General features: G+C 40.7%; 1 protein-coding gene across 3 annotated transcripts in view; it reads right to left on the reverse strand.

Annotated features, from left to right (window-relative positions):
- LOC110510227 (CMP-N-acetylneuraminate-beta-galactosamide-alpha-2,3-sialyltransferase 1) overlaps positions 1-14,979 on the reverse strand; it is a 30,375-nt gene extending 15,396 nt beyond the window's left edge. The window contains exons 1-6 of one of the 3 annotated variants that reach the window (XM_036967329.1): positions 14,770-14,979; positions 12,417-12,754; positions 7,527-7,720; positions 6,468-6,650; positions 6,313-6,358; positions 419-538 (exon numbers count right to left, since the gene is read on the reverse strand). In XM_036967329.1, coding sequence (XP_036823224.1) covers positions 419-538; positions 6,313-6,358; positions 6,468-6,650; positions 7,527-7,720; positions 12,417-12,707 — 834 coding nt within the window. In that variant the 5' untranslated portion in view covers positions 12,708-12,754; positions 14,770-14,979. The remainder of the gene's footprint in view (positions 1-418; positions 539-6,312; positions 6,359-6,467; positions 6,651-7,526; positions 7,721-12,416; positions 12,755-14,769) is intronic. The other 2 variants (XM_021591615.2, XM_036967330.1) reach the window with 2 other exon arrangements.
- Between the last annotated feature and the right edge of the window lie 6,909 nt (positions 14,980-21,888).

The raw sequence follows: 21,888 nt of genomic DNA on the forward strand, positions 1-21,888 counted from the left end.
TATATTGTCTATGCAGCCTATGGGCCTACATGATTTGGGTGTTAGTGCTATACTATATGCATTGCGTGGTGTAGCATACAGTCTATCTTGTAGTGACCTGAGAAAGTACCATTCCTAGCAGAGCATGTTTTGGTATTGCTAAACACTGCACAATTTAAACACTTTGCTCTCCAAATACTCTTTCCCTGACACTCGTGTAAATATTGTACTGTAAATTATTGAGTGTCTTCTTGTATTTATACTTATGAAAATGTTTATTCTGTTCCATTGAGCTTAATTTTTACTTATTTCTTATTGTTGTTGCATTATAGAGAGGGAACCTGCTAGTACGCATTTCATTGGACTGTGTACACCATGTGTATCCTGCGCATATGACACCACTTGAACTTGATGTGTGTTGATATGAATAACGTCTTACCTCGTCACAAATGTGTAGGGCTAATATCAAAGCCATGAATCCGGTGGAGGGGTACTTGCCGTAATAGTCAAGCCAGACTTCATGAACATATTTCATGAACACAGGATTCAGAACCAACACCTGCATGGAATATATTATACATAAACAGCATGATTTAATTAGAAAATGCAATGCAAATAGTATGGGTAGCCATTTGACTAGATGTTCAGGAGTCTTATGTCTTGGGGGATAGAAGCTGTTAAGAAGCGTCTTGGACCTAGACTAGGCACTTCGGTACCGCTTGCCGTGTGGTAGCAGAGAGAATAGTCTATGACTGGGGTGGCTGGAGTCTTTGACCATTTTTAAGGCCTTCCTCTGACACCGCCTGGTATAGAGATCCTGGATGGCAGGAAGCTTGGCCCCAGTGATGTACTGGGCCAATCGCACTACCCTCTGTAGTGCCTTGTGGTCGGAGGCCGAGCAGTTGCCATACCATACTCTCGATGGTGCAGGTGTAGAACCTTTTGAGGATCTGAGGACCCATGCCAAATCTGTTCAGTCTCCTGGGGGGGAATAGGTTTTGTTTTCGTGTCCACTTCACGACTGTCGTTGTGTGCTTGGACCATGTTAGTTTGTTGGTGATGTGGACAACAAGGAACTTGAAGATCTCAAGCTGCTCCACTGCAGCCACGTCGATGAGAATGGGGGCGTGCTCGGTCCTCTTTTTCCTGTAGTCCACAATCATCTCCTTTGTCTTGATAACGTTGAGAGAGAGGATGTTGTCCTGGCACCACATGGTCAAGTCTCTGACCTCCTCCCTATAAGCTGTCTCGTTGTTGTCGGTGATCAGGCCTACCACTGTTGTGTCATTGGCAAATTTAATGATGGTGTTGGAGTCGTGCCTGGCCATGCAGTCATGAGTGAACAGAGAGTACAGGAGGGGATGAGCACGCACCCCTGAGGGGCACCTGTGTTGAGGATCAGCGTGGCGGAAGTGTTGTTACCTACCCTTACCACCTGGGGGCGCACCGTCAGGAAGACCAGGATCCAGTTGCAGAGGGAGGTGTTTAGTTCCAGGATCCTTAGCTTATTGATGCGCTTTGAGAGCACTATTGTGTTGAACGCTGAGCTGGAGTAAATTAATAGCATTCTCACATAGGTGTTCCATTTGTCCAGGTGGGAAAGGGTAGTGGGGAGTGCAATAGAGAATGCATCATCTGTGGATCTGTTTGGGCGGTATGCAAATTGGAGTGGGTCTTGGGTTTCTGGGATGATGGTGTTGATGAGAGCCATGACCAGCCTTTCAAAGCACTTCATGGCTACAGACTTGAGTGCTACGGGTTGATAGTCATTTAGGCAGATTACCTTAGTGTTCTTGGGCACAGGCACTATGGTGGTCTGCTCAAAACATGTTGATATGACAGACTCAGACAGGGAGAGGTTGAAAATGTTAGTGAAGACACTTGCTAGTTGGTCAGCGCATGCCCGCAGTACAAGTCCTGGTAATCCGTCTGGCCCTGCCGCCTTGTGAATGTTGACCTGTCTAAAGGTCTTACTCACATCAGCAGCGGAGAGCATGATCACACTGTCTTCCGGAACAGCTGGTGCTCTCATGCATGTTTCAGTGTTATTTGCCTCGAAGCGAGCATAGAAGTAGTTTAGCTCATCCGGTAGGCTCTTATCACTGGGCAGCTCTTGGCTGTGCTTCCCTTTGTATTCTGTAATGGTTTGCAAGCCCTGCCACATCCAACGAATGTCAGAGCCGGTGTAGTACAATTCAATCTTAGTCCTGTATTGATGCTTTGCCTGTTTGATGATTCATCGGAGGGCATAGCGGGATTTCTAATAAGCTTCCGGGTTAGAGTCCCACTCCTTGAAAGCGGCAGCTCTAGCCTTTAGCTCAGTGCGGATGCTGCCTGTAATCCATGGCTTCTGGTTGGGGTATGTACGTATGGCCAATGTGGGGACAACGTCATCTATGCACTTATTAATGAAGCCAATGACTGATGTGGTGTACTCCTCAATGCCATTGGAGGAATCCTGGAACATATTCCATTCTGTGCTAGCAAAACAGTCCTGTAGCTTAGCATCTGCTTCATCTGACCACTTTTTTATTGGTATAGTCACTGGTGCTTCCTGCTTTAAATTTTGCTTGTAGTCAGGAATGAGGAGGATGGAATTATGGTCAGATTTGTCAAATGGAGGGTGAGGGATGCATCTCTGTGTGTGGAGTATATGTTGTCCAGAGGTATTTTCCCACTGAATGCACATTTAACATGCTGATAGAAATTTGGTAAAACTGATTTAAGTTTCCCTGCATTAAAATCCCTGGCTACTCGGAGCACCAAAGTTTTCTTGTTTGATTATGGTGGAATACAGCTCATTCAATGCTATCTTAGTGTCAGCCTCTGACTGTGATGTTATGTAAACAGCTACAAAGAATATAGATGAAAACTCATGCTGTAGGTAGTGTGGCCTGCAGCTTATCATGAGAAACTCTACCTCAGGCGAAAAAAAACCTTGCAGACTTCCTTAGATGTCGTGCACCGGCTGTTGTTTCCAAAAATACATAGACCGCCGCCCCTTGTCTTACCAGATGCCCCTGTTCTATCCTGCCGGTACATCGCAACAGGAAATGTGAATTATCATTTGGATAATAATTGATTGACTTTTTTGGAGGGGTTGATACGTTTCACATGTTTTTTAGCCTCTAATACAGTGGTTCACAATGTTTTTATAGTCCCGTACCCCTTCAAACACTCAACCTCCAGCTCCACCCCCTCTAGCACCAGGGTCAGTGCACTCTCAAATTTTGTTTTTGCCATCATTGTAAGCCTGCCACACACACACTATACGACACATTTATTAAACATAAGAATGAGTGTGAGTTTTTGTCACAACGTGGGAAGTGACAAAGAGCTCTTATAGGACCAGGGCACAAATAATAATAGAGTAATAATCAATCATTTAGCTTTTTATTTAACCACCTTACATATAACATTTGTTCATTGGAAATTGTGAATAACTCACCACAGGTTAATGAGAAGGGTGTGTTTGAAAGGATGCATATTACTCTGCAATGCTGGGTCGTATTGGAGAGAGTCTCCGTCTTAAATACATTTCCATACACCGAGAATCCACTCTCACATAGGCACGTGGTTGCAAAGGGCAACAGTGTCTTAACAGCGCAATTTGCCAAGGCAGGAGCCTCATCGAAATCTGGCAATGGCTTCTGATTAAATTCAATTTTCACAGAACCGCTTGATGCAATTTCGATGAGGTTCTCTTCTTCAGATATCGGGAGGTGGACTGGAGGCAGGGCATGAAAGGGATAACTCAGGTGCTTCGCTATATCATGTTTGACATTGTCCGTCAACGTGAGTTCATTTGCACACAAAAAAATCATACAATGATGGAAAGACCTGTGTGTTTTCCTTGTTAATGCAGACAGAGAAGAGCTCCAACTTCTAAATCATAGCCTCAAATTTGTCCCACACATTGAATATAGTTGCGGAAAGTCTGTGTAATCCTAGATTCAGATCATTCAGGCGAGAAAATACATCACCCAGATAGACCAGTTGAGTGAGAAACTTGTCATCATGCAAGCGGTCAGACAAGTGAAAATGATGGTCAGTAAGAAAACTTTAAGCTCGTCTCTCAATTTAAAAACAACGTGTCAATACTTTGCCCCTTGATAACCTGTGCACTTCTGTATGTTGCAAAAGCGTTACATGGTCGCTGACCATATCATCGCATAGTGCAGAAAATACACGATTTCAGGGGCCTTGTTTTAACAAAGTTTTCACTGTAGTGTCCAAAACGTCTTTCAAGCTGTCAGGCATTCCTTTGGCAGCAAGAGCCTCTCAGTGGATGCTGCAGTGTACCCAGGTGGCGTGGGGAGCAACTGCTTGCACGCGTGTTACCACTCCACTATGTCTCCCTGTCATAGGTTTTGCGCCATCAGTACAGGTACCAACATGAGCAGCAGCTATGTTTGGCTAAATACGGACCGTTAGCGGAATTCCCACGAGAGAGTAACGGTTAATGTGATTGGATGTTAGTTATTTGACTAGGCTACCTGTTTTTGACATTGTGTTGTTATTTCGCTGAACACTAGATGGTTTAATTTTATTTTTGGCAGTGAAACGAGGCTACACAGGCGGGGAAAAAACTCACCCAAATGTATAAATGGACTATTTGAAAATGTGAATCACATTTCTATTTGTGTATACCGCGACGGCATTATGCGTACCCCTACAGGAGGCCTTTTGTCTCTTGCTAGGCCGTCATTGTAAATAATTATTTGTTTTTAATTGACTTGCCTGATTAAATAAAGGTAAAATCAAAATAAATCAAATAAAAGATAAATTAAATCAAATGAAGATCCTACATCGGTACTGATGGGCCTCTTCTCCTATAGCATTTTCCTAAAACGAACATGGCTCAAAGGTCCCCCCCCCCCCCCCAAAACAAACGGAGTGTCAATGACATCATCCTAGGTGCTTGAATTGTGTTGAGTTTGTACAATAAAACTGGACTACGTTCAAAAATCCTCATTCCGTTTTAGTAATGGGCATACCACCAACACCATAGAACCCCAAAGTGGAGGTGCCATAATACCCATAAAACCTAGTGGTCAAGCAAGGAAATGGTTCCTTAAAATAAGGGCTGTGTTTCGTGTAGGTTTACCCTGGCGTGACGTTTTGAAAACCATGTAAATCTCTCTCAGACAAGGTGACTTTTATCAATATATTCGGCTCTATTTACTCTCAGATTCAAAAATTCTAATTAGCATCAAATTAGACATCATGCAAGACTACACATTCCTGCAAGCTCCTGCACATGGAGTAAAGTGAGTAAAATTAGTTTGGAAAATCTGAAACTATGCATCTTAAAAATAGTTTTAAGATGTCCGTACTGAATAGGCCCCGAGCGCTGGCATGAAAAGCAAACCACCCTAGACATAAAACCCTTAGGCATCGCCCCAATAGGGTTAACCCACTTGGTGGGAATTATAGCATGGATCATATAGTATTGCTACACTGCCCCCTCCGAACAGGAAGGAATGTCCATGTGCTTCGATGACTCAGCCACCATATTCAGACCATGTGTTCCCAATGGCCTCACCATTCCCCTTCTAACACCAATGTAGCAAACAGTGAGGCAGGGAAGCAAACCCAGGTTGCTTCCATGAAAGGCAAACATTGCGCCAATGACCCACTTGGTGGGAATTGTAAAATGGCCAATTAGGCGAGGATCGCTACAATATGGTCACTGTGATAGAACATTTATTTTCATTGGTGATTATCTAGCCTGATTATCAGACATCACCATGTAGACTGGATCGTAAGAGACAATATTCTCCTGGTAAAGCAAATACACTTTTTAATTGAACTATTATATTAAAGAGATTGAACAGGATCTTAAGTACTTACAAATTGGTAACATATTGTACATATTGTAAAAAAAAAAAATGAACATACAGTGTATCATAGGAAGTTGTGTACAATTTTCAGGGAGCTGTTTTGCCTCGTTCAGCACTACATTCAAAACTACTGGCTGAAATTATACAAAACCTTTATAACGCATATTTAATCTCAGTATTCACAATAATAGTAGTATTGTGTGCATGTAAACATACTCTGAACAATTCCACGTTGACACTCTTTGACTGCATTGTGTGTGCAAAACACGGATGATAAACACAAGTGGAATTTTACGAGACTTCGCAAATGTGTTATCGAGCATCTGACCAAATTACGCATGATTTTAGGGTCAACCGAGATTAGCCCATACCTGACTAACAAACATCCTCAATTACCTACTATCCAACATATAAACATATCATGCATTTATCATTGACTGTAGATGTATTAGAACCATAATACATGATCGTGATCAACAATGAGACTCACCAAATCTTTGTTGGCCTTTATCTTCGGTCTAAGACGTAAATATGAGCTGTTGAATAAAATAAGACCTACATTTTATCCAGAGTTTCAATGTAATCTTTGAAAAATGCATGGTGTAACAGATTGATGGACTAATCAAAAGGAGAACGGTTACTCACAAGGTGATGTGAGACCCAGTGGTAATGGCACCGGGCAGCCACTGAAGGTCCAGAGTCTTGAAAGGGAAAAACAAGAGACTAGTGGTGTTGTCCAGATCTATGGCACTCTCTGGGTATATGATGTGATGTGTGGTGCGGCTGCCAACATCCCGCTCATAGCCAGAGGTACGAGCCTTGTTCATTCTGGATAACACAGTAAATAACCGGGATCCATATCATGATTGCCATATTCCAAAACACTTTAATTCAAAACACATAGTCATTTATTTAAAAAAAAATGAAAACACCAAACCAAACCAAAACAGGCATACATAGAGGACAGTAAATCATTAAGTTGGATGAAGGCACAACTTTGCCATACTGTCTTCTGTGACACCATGGGTAAGGCCATTGAGGGCTATATATATATGTTCAAATAGTTTATTTCTTCTTATTGTACTTGGTAAACAAACTGAAAGGGTGCATATAATACCACCAGGAGGTCTAAACAGGTATAAAGCCAACGTTAGTGATTAGCTGCCACATGCAGCTATGCCACATTTTTGCTACTTTCTCCCTGGAGTGTGCACTCGTTCACTACTTCCCACAAATCTAAAAGCACTGAACAACCATGTGCAAGTGAACAAGTGCACACTTTGAGGTAGGAGGGATAAATGGGACATAGCCCTTAATTCCTTGGAATTCTTTGATCCTTCCTTAACCTATAGGAAGTCCCGCCCAGTTGACTCCTTCAAAATGGTGAAAGTCCTCAATTGCACTGCTCATGCTAAAACAGGCTGTGTTGCACTGCCCATGCAAAAACAGGCTGTGTTGCACTGCCCATGCTAAAACAGGCTGTGTTGCACTGCCCATGCTAAAACAGGCTGTGTTGCACTGCCCATGCTAAAAACAGGCTGTGTTGCACTGCCCATGCTAAAACAGGCTGTGTTGCACTGCCCATGCTAAAACAGGCTGTGTTGCACTGCCCATGCTAAAACAGGGTGTGTTGCACTGCCCATGCTGAAACAGGCTTTGTGGCAAGTGTGCCCTCGATCAACCACACCCTCTCAGTTGTCTTACCTTATGATGACATCACTGGAGTCGATGAGGGCTCCGTAGTGGGAGCCCTTGAGGTTCCCAGAGTTCCCCACCACAGCACAGGTCCTACAACGCTCAGGGCCCGCGTCCATGTAAAGATCAGCATCAGGGATGACCTGGAACAACTTCTCCACCACCTCGCTAAAGTTGGCTATGTTACGGTCTTTCTGCAATTTCTGGTTATTTAATTGCACCAGACAATACATAAAACAACAATGAATACACAATAAATACACAACAATGGACAGGCTGACACTAAAAGCATCCTAATGCAAATGACACACTATAACATCTGAGGAAACCCACACACTAAAGGTAAGACTCCAGAGTGCTCCAGTGCTCTTTACACTGAGGTTATTGATGACTACTATAGCAAACCGTTAATCAGTTGTCAGTGACCATGCTTATATTGCAGCCTAAACATCAAATAAAAGAGTTCATTCTGAATAAAACTCCCTCGTATTCAAAAATGTAACTACAGTAAACTATTGGAGATTCTTAAAGGGATAGTGTGAGATTTTGGCAAACCTCCCCAGAGTCAGATGAACAAGTCGTTTTATGTCTCTGTGTGCAATTTGATGGAAGTTTATGGTTGTTTCTCGATTGCCAGAGGTGGGACCAAGTCAATATTATTCAAGTCACGAGTAAGTCTCAAGTGACAAGGTCCAAATCTCAAGTTGAGTCCCTTGTAGAACGGGTCGAGTCATGTCCAAGACGTGCATTCTAAGGACGAAGTCGAGTCAAAGGTCTCAAGTCAAGTAGAAAAAATCTACAGAGGCAATGACTCGTTCAACTACAAATCTTTGTCTATTTATTGAGGCTAACAGACAGGCCTTTTCATTATTTTGTCTACAACACATTTTGATTATGTAATAATTCATTTTAACAACCAATTCCAAACACAAGTTTCATAAGTAAAGGATACATTTCAACCCATTTTGCATACCAAATGACCAGTAGAGCCTATGCTAGTCATTGTTGCTTAATGCCCCATTGCTAATAAACGGTTCATATCCTCGATCACCAAAATGTTTTGGAACTGCATTTTTATTGATGTCAATCCTCTCTCCATACGATTTGACATTTGCGCTGCACCCGATCTTATAGCTGAACATCAAATCTGAAATCTGTTCGGTGACCCAGTGGTTTTCAAACGATTTGACCCGCAATCCTTAAAATATGTGTGACCCCCGCGCATGCACACGTGCACACTCGCTACGCAAATATAGCCTCCCACTGGGCACAAACATAAATTCAACGTCTATTCCACATTGGTTCAACAACGTTGATTCAACCAGTGTCATTGCAGTCATAAATGGTGATGCAAATGCAAGATACGTAAATAAATGCAATTTACACCTGCATTTTGAACTGAATGTAATTTATGTGAACAGTCAATATCAACTTGAGATATCATGTCACATTGAGCCCTGGGAGCAGTTGTTTTGGAGGATTTACTGAGTTGCTCAAGGGCAGAACAGCTGAGTTTTCTACTTTTCCGGCTCGGCGATTCAGTTACTGTCTTAATGCTCAATGTGTTAAAATTATTTGATAAAATATTGCATTTGGCCTTTACTATAGAAGCACATTGAATAACGCATTCATTAATGGCAAAAGATAAAGTCAAAAAATAAAATGTTGAAGTGTCTGTCCTATATCTAGCAGATATAAGAAAGCTCAGGAAATGTTTTCGTTTTTTTGGACACATATTTAACCCCTTATTTTTGTTGGTACATCACTACCTTCATACTAAGATGTCTAAGGTGGAGCCGGAGAAGAAGGCTGACGTTTTACGTGTCCCTAACCGATTGTGTTTTTGTTCGTTTATTTGCCTTGTTTGTAACTTATTTTTTAAACTTATTTTGTACATAATGTTGCTGCTACCGTCTCTTATGACCGAAAATATATTTTGGACCTCAGAACTGCGATTACTCACCACAAACTGGCAGAATCCTTTTTTCCTTTAACGAGTCCGACAAGCCCGACGTAAATGACTGCTTTCCCGGGAACAGGCCCAGATCCCCATCATTTGTGTGAAGAGAAGGCAGAGAAAAAGGGTCCGGAGGGCTGCCACCTGAGAATTCGTAGGCAATCGAATAAACCCCCACTGCCTTCCATTCTGCTAGCAAAAGTGCAATCTTTGGAAAATAAAATCGATGACCTACACTGACGATTAAACTACCAACGGGACATTCAAAACTAATATCTGCTTCACTGAGTCGTGGCAGAACGACAACACTATCAACATACAGCTGCCTGGTTATAGAAGAGTGGCGTCTGGTAAGACAAAGGGCGGCGGACTATGTATTTTTGTAAATAACAGCTGGTGCACAATATCTAAGGAAGTCTCAAGATTTTGCTCGCCTGAGGTAGAGTATTTCATGATAAGCTGTAGACCACACTATCTACGTAGAGAGTTTTCATCTGTATTTTTCATAGCTGTCTACATACCACCACAGACTGAAGCTGGCACTAAGACCACACTGTATTCCGCCATAAGCAAACAGGAAAACGCTAACCCAGAGGCGGCACTCCTAGGGGCAAGGGACTTTCATGCAGGGAAAATTTAATTTGTCTAACCAAATATTTATCAGCATGTAAATTGTGCAATCAGAGGGATAACTACTCTGGACACCTTTACTCCACACACAGAGACGCATACAAAACTCTCCCTCGCCCTCCATTTGGCAAATCTGACTATAATTCTATCCTCCTGATTCCTGCTTACAAGCAAAAATTAAAGCAGGAAGCAACAGTGACTCAATCAATAAAAAAGTGGTCAGATGAAGCAGATGCTATGCTACAGGACTGTTACGCTAGCACAGACTGGAATATGTTCCGGGATTCCTCCAATGGCATTGGTACACCACATCAGTCACTGGCTTCATCAATAAGTGCATCGATGACGTCGTCCCCACATTGACCGTATGTACATACCCCGACCAGAAACCATGGATTACAGGCAACATCCGCACTGAGTTAAAGGCTAGAGCTGCCACTTTCAAGGAGTGGGACTCAAACACGGAAGCTTATAAGAAATCTCGCTATGCCCTCCAACGAACCATCAAACTGGCAAAGCGTCAATCCTGGACTAAGATCAAATCATACTACACCGGCTCTGACACTCGTCAGATGTGGCAAGGCTTGCAAACCATTACAGACTACAATGGGAAGCACAGTTGAGAGCTGCCCAGTGACACGAGCCTACCAGATGAGCTAAACTACTCACTGGGGCCAAGCTTCTACCCCCAAGCCCTAAGGCTCATGAACGTCTAATCAAATGGCTACCCAGACTATTTGCATTGCCCCCCCCACTCTTTTACACCTCTGCTACTTTCTGTTGTTATCATCTACATTGTATGCATTGTCACTTTAAGAGTCTGGTGTCACTGAGAACTGTCCTTGTTTTTGAAAGAAAAGCACATTTGTTGTCCATTAAAATAACATCAAATTGATCAGAAATACAGTGTAGACATTGTTAATGTTGTAAACTATTTAAAAAGCCTTACAACCTCTCATTCATTCAGTTTCACACTCGGGCGGCAGGTAGCCTAGTGGTTAAAGCACTGTGCCAGTAACTGAGAGAGTTGCTAGATCAAATCCCCAAGCTGACAAGGTAAAAGTCTGTTGTTCTGCCCCTGAACAAGGCAGTTAACCCACTGTTCCTGGGCTGTAATTGTAAATAAGAATTTGTTCTTGACTGACTTGCCTAGTTAAATAAAACACTTGCAACACCCCCCAAAATCTTCTCACTGTTCTAGCTAACCCAACCTGTGTTGCTTGAGGGCTTTTTTTACAAGTTTGATACTATTTCTGGCTGCATGGAAAATAATCCACAGAGAATCTGTGCCACAAAATGAGTGATAAAATGTTCCAAAACATGGCCAGATCATTTCAAGTCATCAGTCTCTAGTCAAAATCGAGTCCCATGTCTTGAGGCTCCAAGTCGAGTCTCAAGTCAAAATCGAGTCCCGTGTCTTGAGGCTCCAAGTCGAGTCTCAAGTCAAAATCGAGTCCCGTGTCTTGAGGCTCCAAGTCGAATCTCAAGTCAAAATCGAGTCCCGTGTCTTGAGGCTCCAAGTCGAGTCTCAAGTTTTTAAAATTTTATATCAAGTCTAGTCTCAAGTCATCAAATTTGTGACTAGAGTCAGACTTGAGTCGAAGTCATATGACTTGAGTTCACACCTCTGGCGATTGATAAGTTTACTGGATCAGCTAGCATTAGTGCAATCAGCTAGTTGACCCTGTAGACTTTTGTCAGTGCGCTAAAGCTAGCTGACTTTAGTAAATTTTAAAAAGGTCTTGATTGTTAAAATGTCACACTATTCCATTAACTTTAGAAAACAATAAACAGGTTTTGATATTTCAATGTGTAGTGACACTGAGTGTTTGGGACTCTCCTTGACCAATGGAAACATTAATAGGCTAATCTACATAGGAAGATACTGTTTCTGTGACAGTCGATCAGTTGTTCTTTACAGATAATAATCCCTTACTGTTATAAAGTTTAGAATAATCAATGCAAAGGTCATATCAATGAGATGGCGGGTAGTGTTTTATTTTTCTAATTTGTTTTATTTTATTTTAATGGTTTATTTAATTAGCATTCTATCTATTTTTTCTTGGTAGGTGTGGGCTTGATTATACCGTGTATAATGTATGAGTAAATATGTGAATATGTGTTGGGTAGGTGTGGAAATATACCGTGTATAATGTATGAGTAAATATGTGAATATGTGTTGGGTAGGTGTGGAAATATACCGTGTATAATGTATGAGTAAATATGTGAATGTGTTGGGTGTGACAGCAGGCATCACTTTTATTGCTTTAAGATAAGATGTAATAAACTGTTGATAAAAATGTTTTTATTACCTGCCACCACATTCTTGTATCGTTGGAGAGTGTCTTGTACTTTCTGGTCAGAAAGGGTTGAAAAGATGTGTTGAAGCGCTTCTGAAACCAGAGGTCATCGTCTGGCTGTGTCATACATTTGAGACAGGCGCAATATTTTGGAGAGAGGATCCTGTCCAGAGGCCGAAGGGCATTTTTAACAAAGTCCACAAGCGAATTGGAGGACAGCTGTCCGGTATAAAACACAACGATAGTAGTGATGCAGAGTAGAACGATGACACGACGGACTTTTCTAATCCTGAAGAGAATCATTTTGCCGATAGCAGGGAACCTGTTGGGTGTCACAGAATCCTCACCACCTGTAAAGAGATCAATAATAAACGGACAATTACATTTTATATAGAATAGATGTAACCTATAAGTCTTAATCAAAAAGCTGAAGGATGAAAGGCAAATGAACAAATTGACATATGTAAATAAGGTATTTCTGTTTTTTATTTGTAATAGATTTGCAAACATTTCTAAAAACCTGTTTTAGCTTTGTCATTATGGGGCATTGTGTGTAGATTGATGGGGGGGGGGGGGGGGGGGGGGGACTATTTGATCAATTTTAGAAGAAGGCTGTAATGTAACAAAATGTGGAAAAAGTCAAGGGGTGTGAATACTTTCCGAAGGCACTGTATACGGAAAGGGGGATACCTAGTCAGTTGCACAACTGAACGCATTCAACTGAAATGTGTCTTCCGCATTTAACCAACCCCTCTGAATCAACATTCAAGTTATGCCTATAGAATAGAAAGCAATGTGTTGTTTTTATTGTGCTTACTGAATTAAGTTAAAAGTGAGCTACCCACTCTCAGACCAGCCTTACTTATTGAACCTTCCTTATAAACGACATTAGCGTTCCAAAGATTAACTATAAAAAGTGAGAAATAAGTTTTACAAAACTGCTGAAGGAAGTCCCATTAACTGGGAAAGTAAGTTTCCTAAAGATGCGTGTGGTTACTAGCTTGTCTTAAAGTTTTTAAGGTTGTAAAATAAGAAGCAGTGAACAGTAAAGTGGTAATGTTCGGTATGTCAGAGACATGCAAATTGCCAACGGACTTGAATGCAGGTGTTAGGCGGGTAGCCAGTAAATAAGCCCTTTTAAGTGATTGTTTGACAATCAGATTAAAACATCACGACTGGTTGTGTTCATGCCACAATAAAAGGAGGCAGCCGCATAGAGCTAAACTCACAAAGACACAGCTCCAACAACACATAATATCACATTATTCTGCCTAAAAACAACGATAACTTCTCTCACCCAGTGGCATGAGTGCTGTTTAGGTGAGAGCTGATGTCGCCCCATGAAAACCAAGGCCCACTTTGCCAAAGGCAGGGGCGCAAAATATGTAGCTTGTCCATGCCTCTCCAGGGTGCTGTTGGAAAGACGCAGCGCTAAGGCGATCCACTAACGCTCCATCAAATTCATTTAACATAAATGATATAGCCTAACGTAGAAAGAGTAGTAGCCTTTGTGTTTTTTCTGTTAGCCCATAGACTGGAGACGTATATATTAAATGTTATGAGACAGACACATTTTAATTCATTAACTTAATAATGAGGAGAGAGAGAGAGAGAGTGCAGGAGAAAGTTAACTAAAAAGGCAAGCGGACAGACATCCGTTTTGAAACGGCTGCAGCACAATCCAACAGAGGTGGACAGCAGATGCTGCTGAAATTAATTCATTTCAACAATTGTCTTCATTTTAATTCGATTTAACTAACATCAAGAGGGCTTTTTTGAAGCCTATTTCTTCCTATAAAAAATAAATAAAAGGTAGGTCAACTTGTTTGACAAACGCAATTATGCTATCCATAGATTTTTGACGGTATAGCCAAATACTCCAATACTGTCACCATGCACCATTCGGTTAAAAACAGGGCTCAGATTGAGTGGGGTTATGCCATACCCTTTGTTAAAGAAAATGGCAAAAACTATACCTATTGTTAACTTTATATTTTGAAATAAATAAATAAAACATATCCAGATAATATAACGCATTCTATAACAATACTAAATGCGTGATGCTTTTTGCTAGGAACAACCTTTAAAATGCCCACAAAAGACGTGACTCTGATGCATATGGAGATATATTGATTCCTGCATATCATGGATGAAGCTTGAGCTGGAATGTGAAGCTAACTAAAGCTAGCCAATTCAATAAAAACCTGAGAACTCTTAACTAGATTCTTACCCCTCGGGGTTAACAATAACATTTATTGAAGTTTGAAAAGACAACACACCATTACAGATGTCAGCAAGAAAAACATTTAAGTTAACAAAACACAGAACATACACGAGTAGTTATTTTAACTATATACACACTTACCTGCAGACAATGTAGATGTTGCACATCTCTAACCCTGCCTAGTCTGGCACGTTGTAAATGTGGTCAGAAGGACAGCAACAGTTACCGCTGGCAGAGCGAAAGTTCATTCAAGTTCAGGAGTAAATGGATGAGAAATGTGACAGCAGCCACCTATCTCCCGTGCACTTCCCTGAATGAGTCATAAGCAGCAACAAGTTGTGTATATTAAGTATTATTGGGTATTAAGTTAAGTGTATTTTAAGTTAAGTATGTTATGTTATGTACTATTAACTGACCAAATGTACACTGAGTATACCAAACACAACCTCAATTCGTTGGGGCATGAACTCTACAAGTTGTTGTAAGCGTTTCACAGGGATGCTGGTCCCTGTTGATTCCAATGTATCCCACAGTTGTGTCAAGTTGGCTGGATGTCCTTTGGGTGTTAGACCATTCTTGAGACACACATGAAACTGTTGAGCGTGGAAAACCCCAGCAGCGTTGCAGTTCTTTACACATTCAAACCGGTGCGCCTCGCACCTACTACCATACCCCCGGTGCCCATTCAATTGTCTAAAAGCTTAAAAATCTGTCTGTAACCTCCCTTTTCATCTACACTGACTGAAGTGGATTTAAAAAGTGACATCAATAAGGGGTCATAGTTTTCACCAGGATTCACCTGGTCAGTCTATGTTATGGAAAGTGCAGGTGTTCTTAATGTTTAGTACACTCAGGGACTCTATAGTTTACTTCTCATATTCTCACCCATAGCCATGACCCAAAATACAGAAATGAGGAGGCGCTGATAGAATGCAATTTATTTCGTTATACTTTGGAATAGTAAACCTTGCTGTCTCCCTGTATTCCCTCCAGGGATTAAACCAGGCAGAATTGACAAGGCTAAGCAGGAATACTGATGATATTTGGAGGCTCCTCGGAGGACTCTGTAGGGTGGCACCATGGTGTAGCCGGAGGACGGCTAGTTTCTTTCCTCTTCTGGGTACATTGACTTCAATACAAAACCTAGGAGGTTTGTGGTTCTCACCCCCTTCTATAGACTTACACAGTAATAATTAATTGTTAACTTCTGGAGGACGTCCTCCAACCTATCTGAGCTCTTAGAACATGAACTGACATGTTTCCCAGCCAATCAAAGGATCAGAGAATGAATCTACTGCTGAAAGCACAAGCCACAGCTAGCTAGCACTGCAGTGCATAACATGTGGTGTGTAGTTTACTCAGAGAAAGAGAAAGACAATAGTTGAACAGTTTTGAACAAATTAATTTCTTTAAAAATGAAGGAGAATCGAGAGGAGAGAAAGCTACAGTTGAAGTCGGAAGTTTACAAACACTTAGGTTGGAGTCATAAAAACTTGTTTTTCAACCACTCCACAAATTTCTTGTTAACAAACTATAGTTTTGGCAAGTCGGTTAGGACATCTAGTTTGTGCATGACACAAGTCATTTTTCCAAGAATTGTTTACGACAGATTATTTCACTTAATTCACTGTATCACAATTCCAGTGGGTCAGAAGTTCATTAACAAACACTAAGTTGACTGTGCCTTTAAACAGCTTGGAAAATTCCAAAAATTATGTCATGACTTTAGAAGCTTCTGATAGGCTAATTGACATCATTTGAGTCAATTGGAGATTTATCTATGGATGTATTTCAAGGCCTACCTTCAAACTCAGTTTCTCTTTGCTTGACATCATGGGAAAATCAAAAGAAATCAGCCAAGACCTCAGAAAAAGTGTAAGTGTAAAAAGTGTAGACCTCCACAAGTCTGGTTCATCCTTGGTTCATCCTTGGAGCAAATTCCAAATGGCTCAAGGTACCACATTCATCTGTACAAACAATAGTACGCAAGTATAAACATCATGGGACCACGCAGCCATCATACGGCTCAGGAAGGAGACACATTCTGTACTCCTAGAGATGAACGTACTTTGGTGCAAAAAGTACTAATCAATCCCAGAACAACAGCAAAGGACCTTGTGAAGATGCTGGAGGAAACAGGTACAAAAGTAAATATCCACAGTAAAACAAGTCCTATATCAACATAACCTGAAAGGCCGCTCAGCAAGGAAGATGCCACTGCTCCAAAACCCCCATAAAAAAGTCAGACTATGGTTTGCAACTGCACATGGGAACAAAGATCGTACTTTTTGGAGAAATGTCCTCTGGTCTGATGAAACAAAAATAGAATTGTTTGTCCATAATGACCATCGTTATGTTTGGAGGAAAAAGGGGGAGGCTTGCAAGCCGAAGAACACCATTCCAACCATGAAGCACGGGGGTGGCAGCATCATGTTGTGGGGGTGCTTTGCTGCAGGAGGAAATGGTGCAATTCACAAAATAGATAGCATCATGAGGCAGGAACATTATATGGATATATTGAAGCAACATCTCAAGACATCAGTCAGGAAGTTAAAGCTTGGTCGCAAATGGGTCTTCCAAATGGACAATGACCCCAAGCATACTTCCAAAGTTGTGGCAAAATGGCTTAAGGACAACAAAGTCAAGGTATTGGAGTGGCCATCACAAAGCCCTGACTTCAATCCTATAGAAAATTTGTGGGCAGAACGGAAAAATTGTGTGCGAGCAAGGAGGCCTGCAAACCTGACTCAGTTACACCAGCTCTGTCAGGAGGAATGGGCCAAAATTCACCCAACTTATTGTGGGAAGGCTACCCAAAACATTTTTATCCAAGTTAAACAATTTAAAGGCAATGCTGCAAAATACGAATTGAGTGTATGTAATCTTCTGACACACTGGGAATGTGATGAAAGTAATAAAAGCTTAAATAAATAATTATTTATACTCTTATTCTGACAATTCACATTATTAAAATAAAGTGGTGATCCTAACTGACCTAAAAGGGGGAATTGTTACTAGGATTAAATGTCAGGAATTGTGAAAAAAAATGTATTTGGCTAAGGTGTATGTAAACCTCCGACTTCAACTGTAGCTCTGTTTCCTATTTATTTTTCACTTTCAATTAAATAGCGAATGCAGTTAGCTAGGTTAGACTAGTCAAACACCCGGCTCAAACAGAGAGGGATGCTATGTTAGCTAGCTGGCTATGGCTATCCAACACTGGAACTCTTCCAAGTCAAGGTAAGCTTGTTTTTTTTTATTAACTGCTTGTTGGCTGTACACTACTGCATTATTGTAGCAGGTTTATTTTTTAGTATTTTTTTTACCTTTATTTAAACAGGGTGTCACATTGAGATTAAAAATCCATTTTACAAGAGAGCCCTGTACACATTACAATAAAAATTGAATTTTAAAACAACATATACAATCTTCCCAGCTCTGCAGATTCTGCTGTGAGGAGGCAGAGTCATTAGATCATTTATTTTGGTATTGTCCACATGTAGCTCGTTTTTGGTCACAGGTCCAGGAAAGGCTGAGGAATTACAACATTTGCCTAGAACTAACGCTGCATATAGCAATACTGGGGGATTTGAAAAACCATAGTCAATCATTCAATAATATAATTATTTTAGCAAAATAAAATATTTTTAATTTACAATCTGTAGAAGCTATGAGAATAGAAAGGTTCAGTACTTTTGTGAAGCATCACAGCACAGTTGAAAAATATATGGCAAATAGAAATACAAAATGGATGATGTTGAGAGATAGATGGGAGGGGTTGAAGGGAGCTGAAGGGTGGGACTAATAACAAGATAACCAATGTAAAACATACGGGGTCTGTAAAATGTATATAGGTTCAGAACTTTTGTGAAATAGCACAGTTACAAATAGAAATCAAACTGGATGGACATCAGAAATAGAGGAAGGACTAAAAACAAACAAAATATAACTATTGTAAAATAGATTGTGTCTGTAAAATGTGTATAAGATATATATACTGAAGGTAGAAGCCTAAGTGTTTATTAGTTTACTCCAATTGGGGGAAGGGTGGTAGGGTTTGCGAGGAATAATAAAGGTATATATTTTTTAAAGTATGTCTATATAGGTATGTGTACGTGTATATGTGTATGCGTATGCATGCGTGTATGTATATGGATATATATATATATATTTACCAAAAAAATATGGGGGATTGGAAATGATGCAGACAATTACATTGATGGAAGCAACATTCTTTCCGCAATATTAAGCTGATCCTCCAAATTAAAAAAAAAAATAAGAACAACATACACGTGTATAAAACAATATAATTCAGCACAATAAAAAATGAACATTTACTAAAAGCAACACATTCAACTACATAGAGGTCGTCATTCAATAATGTAAACTGCCTGTGTGGCACCAGCACATCTAATTGCAGTGAACTCTGTAGATAGTTTCTTTTTAAATAAAATTCAATATGCTGTAATAGAAATAAGGCATTGATGATTTTTTTAAAATGTACTCCCTTATATTAAACATCACTGACTGCCACTGTTACATGCTAGATACAGGCAAGAGTGTACAAGGCAGTTTGATTGTATCTGTCACCTTGATTACTCAAAATGTTTCTCTTGACATATGCACCCAAATTGTAAACTTTCATTCATAGGCTAGGTTGTAGCAACCTCATAATGTGTACAGGGAAAATTTGAGTATCATGTAGTAGCCTAAACCTATCGCTGTTACATTGAGCTTGAGGAATGGAATATGAATGACAGTCATCCAATATGCTGTAATAGAAATAAGGCCATGCTCACACAAAAAAAAGAAAACGTCCCCCCTCCTCTTAAATGTCACCGACTGCCACTGATTTACACTAGGATATTTATTTAGCTGCCACCAGTACATAGAAATTGTAATCATAAAACCAAGTTTATTTTTATGGTTTATATTATACAGTATTGCAAAATGTAATAAAGTTTAATTGATGTAATAAAGTTTAATATATAAGCAGACCTTATTAGGAGACAAGGTATTATAAACGTGTGTGTGTGTGTGTGTGTGTGCGCGCAGCCTATTATCTTAAACTTCGGAATATGCACTAAAACATACACCACAAGGAGGCTCCTCTAGCTTTTTGGGGTGTTTTTAAACCACTTACAGTATCTACAGTATCTACCATGCTGATTAACACACCAGGCATCTAAAAGAGGACATAAAGGCAGACTACACAGTTCTTTATGGCCTACAGAATACTGTATATCACCGTTTTTATTGGATTTGATCCTATAGTTTATCATTCAAACCATTCTATCGTTTTGAAATAAATAATTCCTTGTCTATTTTTTTTAATTGAATTTTAAAGAATCAATTGCAGTTAAGGCAGAATTATAAAATCAGCAAAAAAAAAGAAAACGTGGATCAACGAGAAACACACTGCGAACAGGACCAAGAATCACAACGACGGGCAGTGCAGGCACAGTTTTATTTATATTTATTTAACCAGGCAAGTCAGTTAAGAACAAATTCTTATTTTACAATGGCAGCCTACCCCGGCCAAACCTTCCCATAACCCGGACCCATACAACGCCCGGACAACGCTGGGCCAATTGTGCAAGAGTTAGCAAGCCAAAGAATGCAGGCTGAATATCGTTTTTGGATACTGGGTTGATCATTGCACTCCAAAACACCTTGGTAATCTGCCCAGCTCTATGATGTCTTGCACATGTTCAAGGTCCCAAGTAGCAAAGCAATTCCACAGCATTAACAAAGCTCCCCTGTGTTTGATTGTAGGGAAGGTGGTTTTTTTCTTTGAAGTTGCTCTCCTTTGAAGGTTGTGGGTTATCCAGCAGGACAATGAATGGTCCAGCAGGACAATGAATGGTCCAGCAGGACAATGAATGGTCCAGCAGGACAATGAATGGTCCAGCAGGACAATGAATGGTCCAGCAGGACAATGAATGGTCCAGCAGGACAATAAATGGTCCAGCAGGACAATGACTTATAGCACACATCCAAAAGCACCCAGGAATGGTTCAAGAAGAAATACTGGACTGTTCAAATCACATTTTATTGGTCACATATGGAAGTATTCACACCCCTTGACTTTTTGCACGTTATGTTGCAGCCTGAATTTATAATGTATTGAATTGAGATTTTGTGTCAGTGGCAAACACACAATACCCTATAATGTCAAACCCAGCAGTGTTGCAGTTCTGACACAAACCGGTGCGCCTAATGTTTTGTCCACAGTGTATATGTATATAATGGTGTGTGTATAGACAGTGTGGACAGTATATGAATAGGAAATGTGTGTACAGCCGTAGTTATATAGGATGAGCCTTGACTAGAATACAGTATATACATATGAAGTGTGTAGTGACCAGCAGTCTCTAAGGTGCAAGGTAGAGTAGCGGGTGGTAGCCAGCTTGTAACAGCGATTAAGTTCAGGGCAGGGTACTGGGCGGAGACCTTGTAGTGGTGACTATTTAACAGTCTGTTGGCCTGGAGATAGAAGCTGTTTTTCAGTCTCGGCCCCAGCTTTGATGCCCCTACTGTCTCCGACTTCTAGATAATAGCGGGGTGAACAGGCCATGGTTCGTGTGGCTGAGGTCCTTGATGATCTTCTTGGCCTTCCTGTGACACCAGGTGCTATAGATATTCTGGAGGGCAGGAAGTGTGCTCCCGGTGATGCGCTGGGCTGAGCTCTCAGGAGAGCCCTGAGGGTGGTACGGCAATTGCAGACGGTACAATGGCCGTATCAGGCAGTGATACAGCCCGACAGGATACTTTTAACGGTGCATCTGTAGAAGTTAATGAGGGTCTTAGGGGCAAAGCCGATTTTTCTCACCATCCTGAGGTTGAAGACGGCTGTTGCCAGCTAACTATTCATATTTAAATGATTATACAAATATCTTGCAACCAATATAATGTTATATATATATGGGGGATATAACCATCCCAGCTCTGCAGATTTTGCTGCGGAGAACCAGAATCATTAGATAATTTGTTTTGGTACAGTCCATATAGGGTATAGCTTATTTTTGGTCGCAGGTTCAGGAATTGCTGAAGAATTGCAACATTTACCTGAAGTTAACTCTGCAAATAGCACTGCTGGTTGATTTGAAAAGTCATAGTCAATCAATCGCTAATATGATAATACTTTTAGCAAAACAATTGATCTTGAGAATAGAAAGGTTCACACAGTTGAAAAATATATATGGCAAATAGAAATCAAAACTGGATGATGTTAAGAGATAGATGGGAGGGGTTGAGTGA

Source organism: Oncorhynchus mykiss, chromosome Y (assembly GCF_013265735.2).
Source record: "Oncorhynchus mykiss isolate Arlee chromosome Y, USDA_OmykA_1.1, whole genome shotgun sequence".
In the NCBI taxonomy this organism is placed as follows: domain Eukaryota; kingdom Metazoa; phylum Chordata; class Actinopteri; order Salmoniformes; family Salmonidae; genus Oncorhynchus; species Oncorhynchus mykiss.